Here is an 11,449-nt window from a genome sequence, read left to right as displayed (position 1 = left end):
TATTAACAATCATAATTTAAACACAATCCCTGTTGATTTACATATTTCAGACCACCGTGGTGTCCTAGTGTCAAGTGTATTTAACACCCACTTTTCTAATGTAGCAACCAATATAGTAAATTCGTTACCTTTGCCAACGTTCGATCCAATTACTGATATCAATTGTATAAAACAGCACACCAATATATTTCTCATTTTTGATGAAGTTTCTGAGGTGGAAGTTACGCAATCAATATTCTCCGCAATAATCATTCGAAAGATCTGTATGGATTCACTGTTTCTGTTTTAAAGAGAGTAAAAAATGTATTGATATTTCCACTCACTATAGTAATTAATCAATGCATTAAAGAGTATATATTTCCAGATTGTCTGAAAAGAGCTCTCGTTATACCAGTATACAAGAAGGGAGATATTAATAACGAGAATGATTATAGACCAATATCTCTGTTACCTATAGTTGCAAAAGTTTTTGAGAAAATATTATTAAAATAAATATTACAATTTTTAGAAAACGAAAAAATTCTTGTTCCAAATCAGTATGGATTTCGAAAAGGTTCTTCAATTTCTGCAGCTATGTTCAATTTTGTTAATCAAGTATCACAAGCTTTTGAACAAAAAGAATCATACAATCCTTTTTTTCTGGATCTTAGTAAAGTTTTTGATTGCGTCTCTCACGACATCTTAATAAGGAAGTTCCTTTATTATAATTTTCATCCGCTTAGCACGAAGCTTACTTGTTCATATCTAACAAAGCGTACTCAGTGTGTTAAGGTAGACGGATCATTTTCTGATGAGTCCATTATTACCTATGGTGTCCCGCAGGGTTCCATATTGGGTCCCATTCTGTTTATGTTGTATATAAAAGATTTACCCTATTATTTAAAAAATGTTGATGTTATGATGTATGCGGATGATACGACTGTAAGTTTTGCAGACTCACCGAGAGAAGACACATTTAAAAAAAAAAAGCAAATTATCGCGAGTACTGAATCATGGTTCTTTGTGAATAGATTAGGCATTAACAGTAAAAAAATTACGGAACATTTTGTAGAACGAGTCAAATATCTTGGCGTATTCATAGATTTTAAACTGTCGTGGAATAATCATAGTGATGAGGTTCCCAAAAAGGTATCTAGAAATATCTTCTTACTCCGTAATTTGTCTCTTAGTCTTTCTATGCAGGTTCTTAGAGTAGCATATTTTGCCTGGTGCATTGTCATTTGGAATATGCCCTATTATCATGGGGTCATACGTCAATGTGTGACAGATTATTTAAGTTGTAAAGACGTGCCATTAGAGTAGTAGCCAATTTAGCTTATCGTGAGGACTGTCGGTAATATTTTAGTAGTTTAGGCATTCTAACTGTACCGTCAATGTTTATTTTTAAGTGTTTAGAATGTATAAAAGACAGGACAGAATTGTATCCTAAATTAAATTGGTACCACAATTACAACAGACCTTTACGTCTTACAAAATCTAAAACTGGCATAAACTATTATTGTATTAAATTTTTTAATGTAACACCAGAACAGATAAAAATAATGCCTACTAAACAGTTTCTAAACACCATTAAACGGTATTTGTCACATAAATGTTGCTACAATTTTGATGAATTTTTGAGCAGTTCTTTAGAAATGGTTAATGTTCAATGATTGTAATAGTGTGCAAATACTTACTATGTATCCCAGCACAAATAAAATATCTATCTATCATAAGTTTTTCAATTCACTTCCGAACAGTCTAAAAGTAAATTGTTATACAAAGAATTTCAATATTTTATTAAAAACTTTCTTATTGACTCATTGTTTGTATACATTCCATGAATTTTATTCATACTGTACCTCAGTGTAAATCAATATAAATGCTATGTTATACTTGGTATTTTTGTTTTGTTATGTTATTCAGTGTACATAATGTATGTTGTTTTGACGATGGAGCATATTTTAGATGTACATAAGTATTATAATATGACCTATTTAAAAATTTAGATCCATGAATATTTTGATAATGACCAATGTCATTGTGTTCCATTAACTAGTCAAGAAGTACTAGCAGTACCGTTGTCTGATGATCCTTCAGAAGTCAGTATAAACTAACAATAAGCAAACACTTTATTAGTCAATAGACGAAAAAGAAAAAGATCTCTTCTTGAAGATTTTCCATCACCCATTGCGAAAATACAAGCAACATCGATGCTAAAAGCCGTCCAGTATCAACTATATCACAGGTTTGTTTGATGCGAATCATTTCCAAATATATTTTTTTAATTGAAATAAAACAAATCGTAATTGTCAATTTTTTTTGCAGACTTCTGTAAACATTGGCGCATCCAAAAGGCCGCGAAAACGAAGTTGTGCCCAAGCATTTCAGGAAACGCAGACTCCTCAAAGTCCATCAACAAACACCCCACGTAAAGTAAAATTGAGGAAATAAATAAATACAGTATAATCTCACTAATCCGGCACTATTAAAAACCGGAGGGTGCCGGATTATTGGAATGTTCGAATTACAGGATTATAGTAAAAACTCATAGGTAACGAATAAGGTAAAGCATTTCATAGAGGGCAGACCGAAGCGCACAGGTGTATAGGGGCGAGGGAGGCGTAGGCGGAGGGTGCCGGATTATTGGACGTGCCAATCTATCGAAGTGCCGGATTAGTGAGATTATACTGTACTTCCCAAAAAAAGGGTACAACGGCTTCAACAGAAATTTGATCTTAAAAAACAAATTCGTCGTTAGACCACGTTACAAAGATTTTTTATATTTAGCAAAAAAAAAAATTGGCATCTGAATGCTTACCATTTTTGAGACTACAGGTGGGTCTACAAGCAAACTCTACACAATTAAAAAAGTTTGCTTTGTATTTGTATTTTCCAAGTCCAAAGGCATATCGACTTTTAAAGAAGACGTTTTGTTTACCGTCGAAAACCGTGCTATGGCGCCTACTAATTAATATTTCAGTCACTATTGGATTAAATGAAGACATGTTAAAAGTAATACAACACAGACTCAAAAATGTCAAAACAACTGAAAAATATTGCACCCTGTGTGTTGACGAAATGGCACTCAAGAGTCATCTTTTCTATGATAGAAAGACAGATAAAATAGTAGGTCTCCTAGATTTAGCAGATAACAGGCGAAATGAATTAATTCCTGTTAACAATGCCATCACTTTGATGGTAACAAGCATTGATGGTGATTGGAAAATCCCTGTTTCTTACTATTTGGTAGGAACCTTGGTTCCTGCCAAGGAAATCAAAAGAATTATTGTTGATACCTTCTCCAAACTTGAAACCATAGGTATATATTGATATGTATGATCAATAATGAATTGTGATTTTTAGGAATTGAGGTAGGTACGCTGTTTAGTGAACGACCAAGGCACAAACCGGTAACGAACCAGTTAACGACAGAAAACGATTTTTTCCGGGTTCTCGAAGAAAAAGTACAAACAGTACTTCCCGAGTTTATTAAAAATTTCTTGCGTATTTGTGGATACGACAATAAATTTGCTTTTGACTTGGATGAAAGTGATTTTATTCAAATCCAGACCTTTGCAAGGGAGGAACTGAAAACGTTAACAGATAAAAAGGATTACCCCAAATATTATGCAATTCAATGGGCACAGCCAGAAAAATTTACTTTATATTCAGTCTACAAAAATTTGTTAACCGGAATTAGCTCTTAGAATAAAGAGAAGAAAATTTTTGGTTCAGTGGCAACATCAAGCCCGACATTAAGCTTCATACACCAAAAATATGCGAGGCTGTGTGAAGGGTCGTCACTAAGTCAGTTCACGAGCAAATCGCAACAAAAAGACGAAAAACAAATTCCCAGAACATAAAAACAAAATTCGCAAATTTGCAAATCTTAATTACTTAACACGCACGTCTAAATCTGCACATAGTACCATTCAGACAGATAATCAGACCACCAATCCCCAAACGTAAGAACAAAATTCGCATATTCGCAAACATCAAATATCATTGCGCTTGTCAGACATTATGAACAAGATGCGCAGAACTGTACACCCATAAAAACCGCTAATCGCAATTACTTTCATTAGAATTTGAACCCAAATGCATAAAAAACATATCAAAGAATGCCGCCTTTACTAACAGAGATGCAGCAGGCTGACGCAACCAACTGATGACGACATGGGAACCATAATGCAAGTTGAAAAATCCAAAAAATTTACGAGTTAACCTGACAGCCAACTCGCGTAAATCGGTCAGAGACGAAATCCTATTCAAACCAAACTAAATTTTATAAAACAGCAAAATAAGACCTAAAGTCGCGTCCCAGGCAAACCATAACTTAAGCCTTTTTATTGCTCGCTAACGTCGCGGGAGACAAGATAAATGTGCAAAAATCCTTATAAAAGCAGTAGCGCGCAAAAGCGATATTGGTTCAAGTTTCGAGGTGCCGTGGGCCACGCTGTCCGTCTGCTTCGCGATTTTTCCGCCATTTTTGGCTGAATTTTGAAGAAATTCGGACCTAGAAAAATTTGCTGAGACCGAGAAGTCAGAAAAATTTCCATGTTGCATTTGTGTAAGTCTACCCTCAGTCTTACTTAACTTATCTCGCTCTCGCTACCCTACTGTGTTCTCGATTTCGCCCGTACCTATTAAGCGTTTGATTTATACGTTTTTTGTAGGAGGTTTTCGATGCGTTTGGTGTGAACAGATAGCGCCAGGAATTTTGCGTCAACTTTAGATCGTCGGGGAGAATTTTTCGATAATAATTTACGGATCGCTTTTTATGAAAATTAAGCCAACGTTTTCTCGGTTTGTGGATTCAACCCCTGCGTTCGCGACACGGATATTTTAGATGGGGTTTTAGGAGGTTTCCAGATCGGAACTACTTTAATCTGATTGCTTTGCAGTTGATAATTTTTCTTTGAGTTTATTACCGACCAAAATAGTTTCGTTCTCTGATTATTTTGCTACAGTTTTAGCAAACCTCGCACCTCATGTGAATTTAATGCTTGCACCGTACTTTAGGCAGGGTTTCTCAAAGTGCGTACGCGAACGCCTAGTGTTCGCCAGTAATCGTAGGACGGTTCGCCACAAGATTCATTCTATGGCGGCTGATTGGTTGACTCGCACATGTGACTAAGGGGTGGGCGATACAAATGAAATGTCAATGTGTCAATGCTACCTTGTGTTAATAACACACGAACAAAAACAACAATCTCACAAGGGATAAAACAAAAACGACTGCACAATGCTTTTTAAAGAATTAAAGAACTAAATAACCATCCCTTAAAATTATTGTATATAAAGAGACCTAGTTTTTGTATTATTGTATGGATTACCCAATTAATTATTGTATAAAACCAATAATTATTGAATAGTTCGCAACGCTGGGCTGCGACACGTTGCAGGGTGGATTTAGTAGGGGAAATGTGTCTGAGACGGCATGTTAGATAAGATGGCATACTATCGTTTTTACTAAGTTCGAATTTGAATTTAGCGCTTTGAGTAACGCCATCACGTGACTGTGGCGTAAGTAGAAAATGCTACGTAATTTGAGGTTAACTGGCGAGATGGTCTTCATGTTTGAGCAAACTGTTGAAACAGGTAAGTGTTAAAAACTTTTATCCGTCTCAGAAAAACTCTCGTAAGATGTATTTTGAGATAAGTTGAAGGTTCTAGTGGTAATTTCTTATTTTTATTGTAATTGCGCATAAATTCATGACCACAAACCCAACGGTTTTATTCAAGATAATTCTTTAAAGGTGGACTTTCGATTTAAACGTACTTTTATGTGAGATGGCACAGTAAATCTAAAGATGAGATGGCATGGTATGCCATCATGTCTTTATTGTACTGATTTGTTTTACACCATTGAGATTATGTTTTTATTTGTCAGAAATGGGTCCTTATCGGAGAAAATCATCTCGTCAATCATGGAGTGAACAGAATATGAAAGAAGCTATTCTCGCGGTTCGTGGTAAGAAAATGGGTTGGCTCCGAGCGTCGAAAATATATTCTGTACCATCCACGACACTACGTCGACAAGCGAAAATTGCAGATGGCTGGAGAAAGGGTTACCTAGGCGGTCGTAAAAGCACGTTTGATAAAAACTTAGAAGATGAAATTGTCGCCCACGTAAAAAATCTAGAAACTAGATTATTTGGTATGTCTACAAATGATATACGAAAACTGGCTTATCAAGTGGCCGAAGCAAAAGGTTTATCACATAAATTTTCTGCAGCTAAAGAAATGGCCGGCTGGGATTGGTATAAAGGTTTTATGCAACGAAATCTTTCATTATCGTTAAGAACACCAGAAGCTACTTCGGCTGCACGCGCCAGAGCCTTTAATAAACCCCAAATAACAAAATATTTCAAATCTTTACTTGAAACCCTTGAAAAGTATGACTTCCAACCAAATCAAATATGGAACGTCGACGAATCGGGCTTGTCAACAGTGCCATCTAAAAATGCAAAAATTATTGCTACCAAAGGTAGGAAGCAGGTCGGCATATTGAGCAGCGCAGAACGAGGACAACATCTTACCGTTGTGTGTTGTATGAATCCACTAGGCATATATATTCCCCCAGCTTTCATTTTTCCAAGGAAAAATATGAAGCAGGAATTGTTGGATCACGCGCCCACAGGTTCAACAGGTTTTACTCAAGAAAAGGGGTGGATGACTGGAGACATCTTTTTGAAATGGCTAAAGCATTTTGTCAAATATGCAAAGCCCACAGAAGAGGAACAAATTCTGCTTTTAGTCGACGGCCACGGCAGCCACAAAGACTTGAACGTTTTGAACTACGCAAAACACCATGGAATTATAATGTTTTGTTTTCCTCCCCACTGTACTCATAGAGTGCAGCCTCTTGATGTGAGTTTTTATGGGCCACTCACTAGTTTTTACAATCAAGAACTCATCAGTTGGTTAAGGAATCATCCTGGAAGGGTCATAACACATTACCAAGTAGCAGAAATATTTAAAACAGCTTATAATAAATCTGCGACGATAGAAAATGCTGAAAAGGGTTTTGCTGCAACAGGAATATATCCGTTTAACAGTGAAGTATTTCCCGATTGGATGTTTACTCCATCAGAGGTTACAAATGTTGATTTAAGCGACAATGAAACTTCCTCACAAGGAACTGAAAATGCTGAACAAATTCGGCCTAGCACATCTGCAACGTCACAGTTATCAGAAACACTAGAAATAACAAAGTCTCCCAATAAGGACATTTCCATTGAAGACATATCAACTTTACCTATTGCTGAACTTGCCAAAAATAAAAAGAAAAGAAGAAAAGGCAAACAAGGTGTGTTAAACGACACGCCAAATCTTGAGGAAGCTAAAAAAGTTGAATCCGAAAAAAAAAACAAACAGAAAAACTCGCAGAAAACTGCGGTTCGAAGAGTTACTAAAAATTTATATTTTGGAGAAAGTGACGATGAACGTTTAGAGACTGATGATGAAGACGATCCAGCGTGTATATTTTGTAATGAATTATACACTGTTTCCAAAAGTGGCGAAATGTGGATTCAATGTCAGAAAAGCAGAAAATGAAGCCACACAGAATGTGCGGGCTTAGTTCGAAAAGCAAAACAGTTTATTTGTGATCTTTGCAAATAATAAAAATTGTACTTTCAGAGTTAACTAATATTTTGTTTCTTTTTCAAAAAGTTGTTTTCTTTAATTATTTAATTTTTGGAAGTGTATTTAATGTTTTTTTAACGGCATTTGAATATGTTTATGAAAATGTTATTTTGTTTTTTGATAAATAAACGTTTAAGAAATATTTTCTATTTTTTAACATTTGGTTAATGTTTTTGTTGTAAAATTTTAATGGTATGCCATCTCACCCTTAAGTATATAGATGAGATGGCTTGTGCGGTTGAGATGGCGTAGTGTTAATATTAGTTTATGCGAAAAAGGTTATCGTTTCAAATATGCTTCAAAACATAGTTTTGTGTTAACTAAGAAAATGCCCGAGGTGAAATAAATTAAATTTTTTTTTTAATTTTTTATGAGGCGATTACAAAAAGTATGCCGTCTCAGACACATTTCCCCTAACATGCGCACGCATTGCTTGTTTGACAGAATATTTATGTAAACAAAACACTCATTTCGGATGTTCCGCAAAAAGTAATCCGGTAAATATGAATCAGTGGTTAAAAACAGAATCGTTACGCAGAAAATGTCCAGACAGTCAAACATTACCATCCAGTTCGCAAAGTGTGAAAAGTACGTCGACTCAAATTGCGTCTACTTCTGCATGTTAACTTTTATCTTTAAAAACCAAAATAATATGTGTAATAATGAAAATAAAGGTTAGGTCCCAGTTACCCCTCAAAAAAAGACGCTTTGGATAAGTGGGCCCCTCTTCAGTGAGTAATTAGGCCCGTGATAGTTCAATTACCCACACCTCATGTATGTATTTTAACAGACTCGTGAGGGTGTACGAAACAAAGACTCATAAAGGAGCAGATAGAGATGGGTACACCACGGAAATATTACAAGAGGCTGCACAGACTGTAAAAGTAAAACAATGAGAGGGACTGCAAGAGATTTTAAAATCCTAAGAACCACATTAAGACACTGTGTTAATGAAACAAGGGATTTTGGAGTTCCTACCGAAGATGGCCGAGGTGAAAGCGGTAAATTTTCTTTGAGGGAACAGGATGAAAAACAATTAGCTGAAAGTCTTAAAGTAATGTAAGGATTTGGCTTAAGTATAAAACTGAAGTATGTAACGGGTTTTTTCTCTTTTCGGTACTGAGGTAGTCGGTCGATTACGGTAACTTCCAGGACTTCAAAGAAAACCACTAGTGGTAGGAAAATATTTATTCAACACACAATATACACAGCAATCATGGACGCAAGCATATGGTCGACGTACAAAAGGTGGACGACGGTTATGGGGTGGAACGCCGCGGTTAATGCCGAGCGGTGCTAGGTCGGGTCGATTATCCCCCGGTTAATGCCTGGGGTATGGTCGGTCGGGACGGTAATCCCTCGGTTAATGCCTGGAGGCGGATCGAATATCCCCAGGTTGATGCCTGTGGGATGTCGGGATGTATTCCGGTTAATGCCTGGAGGGTGGAAGCGTAGAGGGAAGGACAAAGCGCACCGATTGATGCCGAGGCACACTCTACCTTTTCGGCCGAAAACAGAGAGCATTTATAGCCCGTATTATCTTGCCACGTCACACGACGTCAGTCGTGGCCGGCTGTGAGAAAAGGGGCGACCGAACTGGTGCCCCGGCAGAAGGGGATCACCCGCTCTGCGGCGGCCGGACTGGAGCGTATCGTTACAAATATTAGACATTGTAGAAAATTTTGTTAAAATGAATGACATCCAATGTATATTCAGAAATGGAAGGCCTGACACATAATAGTTTATTAACTTTCGCAAACGCCATAAACTCACTGTCAAAAAGCCCCAGGCCATGGAGACTGCGAGAATGGAGCAAATTAATCCTTGTTGTAGTAATATTTAGCTTTTATGATGTGCTAGAATCAACGGTTAAGGAACTTCAGGTGGAAAAAACAGAGTTAATTTTTAGTTGTGATGAGTCTTCTGTGTGTCATGAATCATGATCCTAAAAAAAAAAAACAATGTTGTTGGTGCGATATGATCTCGAAGCATCCGAATGACAATTGGATGTGGACCTGAACATATATCCATATCACTTTGCTGCTCTGCGCCGGGGCAAAAATCCCCGCCCTTTGTATTCTTAAGGAACAAAATATTTTAGACTCATAGTTGAATGCAGCAAACCATGACCAAACAGTATATGCTGTAAGCAACGAGAGTGGATGGAGAGCGAAATTTTTTACATTGGTTCTGTAAGGTTTTTCTGCCTAATGTACTGTAACGAGCGATAAATTACTTAGTTTTGGAGATCTCAATATGAGTCAGAACAATCGTCATTGTGGTAAAAATCAAGAAGCGCCAAATCAAAGAGCAGATACAACAACGAAGTAATAATTTTAACTGCTGAGGAAGGCAAGAAGTACGTGTACCTGTTAAAAAACATACGAGAAATAACGGAAGTGATAGAAAAAAGTTCGGAAATCAAAAGCATCAGAAAGACGAAGGCAGGAAACTTAATACTGAAATTGAAGAATGGAATAAAAGCGGAAGATATGGAAAAAACTATACAATCAAAAATGAAAGACGCAAAAATACGAACATCGGGATCCAAACCAGGAATAACTGTCCTAGAAATTATCAACATGGCCAGCGTAACAACGAACGAGATCACAAAAGCCCTGGAGGGAAAACTAGGAGATGTACCCAAGATAGGAATAGATATAAGATGAAGACAAATAAGAAACGGGACACAAATAGCCACAATAGGCGTGAAACCCCAGGATGCGGAGAAAGTAAAAGAAATAGGAACAGTAAGAATAGGGGTTATGGAATGTTCGATACAAGAAAGAAAACAGATAGACAGATGCTACAGATGCTGGGCACCAGGACACAATGTAAAAGAGTGCAAAGGACTGGACAGAAAGAATTTATGTAGACAATGTGGCGACAAAAATCATTTAGCAGCAAACTGTGTCAAACCAATGTACTGTGCAGAATGCCTCAACGAAGGACACAGAACACTAACCCAGAAATATCTACAAATTAAAAAATATGAAGGCCAAACGCGGAGGAGATCATCCTGGCGGGATGGCAACTAAAATCATACAATTAAATATGTACAGTGCCACTGCAGTGGAATTAGGGGGCGACATCCTAACGGTGAGTGAACCCAATAAAAAGATCGTAACCAATGGAGGTCAAGGTTTCGTAAAAAAAAAGGCAAATTGTTCAAGAGGAAGGAGTGAATGAATGTACTGGTAGACTCATAGTCGAACAAAAAAAGAGTTAAAGGAGCAGAGTGGATGTGGCGGTGAGAGTGTGTGGAGGAAACGAAAAGGAAATGATGTTTGGGAAAGGAGGTTTCGTATAGGTCCAATTTAGCGAATGGGTGCTGTATGGATATTATATATCTCCCAATAGTAAGATTGGGAGATATAGGAAGTTCCTTGATGTTCTGGGTGAAAGTGTGAATACATGGGAGAGGGACGTGGTGGTCGCAGGGGACTTCAACGCGAAGTCACCCCTGCGGGGTTCCTCTACAGTGAATGATCTAAGAAGTAGTATACTTGAGGACTGGATGGCTGAGAGATGTATGGTGTGGCATAACTGTGGAAATGAAAAAAAAATGGAAAAAACCTTCCTGCGAGTCTCGCAGAAGTCGCATATTGACTTGACACTCAGCACGGAGGGGGTGGCTAGCAAAATGAAAGAATAGAGAGTGCTAAAACATAGAAATTGGAAACACTGGCCGAAGTCATGAAGGAGAGAGTGAAGACGATAGACAATGGGAAGGAATTGATTTGTGAGACAATGAGAGCGTTAGAGGAAACGTGTGATAGGGTACATACAAAGAGGACGAGTATGGAAAAGAAGAAAG

The 11,449-nt window shown here is 37.3% G+C and overlaps 1 protein-coding gene across 1 annotated transcript; it reads left to right on the top strand.

Moving 5' to 3' along the window:
• The first annotated feature begins 5,519 nt into the window (after positions 1–5,519).
• LOC135129941 (uncharacterized) lies at positions 5,520–8,528 on the top strand. Its single transcript, XM_064057210.1, has 4 exons — positions 5,520–5,583; positions 5,876–7,522; positions 8,312–8,363; positions 8,423–8,528. Exons 1-4 carry the CDS (start codon positions 5,520–5,522, stop codon positions 8,526–8,528), a joined length of 1,869 nt encoding a protein of 622 aa, XP_063913280.1.
• Positions 8,529–11,449: the final 2,921 nt, after the last annotated feature.

This window comes from Zophobas morio, unplaced genomic scaffold (assembly GCF_036711695.1).
Source record: "Zophobas morio isolate AGI-343-1 ecotype UQ-CSIRO unplaced genomic scaffold, CSIRO_AGI_Zmor_V1 ptg000017l, whole genome shotgun sequence".
Classification (NCBI taxonomy): Eukaryota; Metazoa; Arthropoda; class Insecta; order Coleoptera; family Tenebrionidae; genus Zophobas; species Zophobas morio.
Note: the sequence above shows the minus strand (reverse complement) of the source record. Positions and strands in the feature narration are given on the sequence as shown.

Excerpts from the sequence above, each read along its gene's own strand:
- LOC135129941 (XM_064057210.1), top strand. The coding sequence starts at position 5,520 with ATGCTACGTAATTTGAGGTTAACTGGCGAGATGGTCTTCATGTTTGAG. Across the intron at positions 7,523-8,311 it reads TGGCGAAATGTGGATTCAAT|GTCCCAGTTACCCCTCAAAA; the intron begins GTCAGAAAAGCA and ends AATAAAGGTTAG. Across the intron at positions 8,364-8,422 it reads GATAAGTGGGCCCCTCTTCA|ACTCGTGAGGGTGTACGAAA; the intron begins GTGAGTAATTAG and ends GTATTTTAACAG.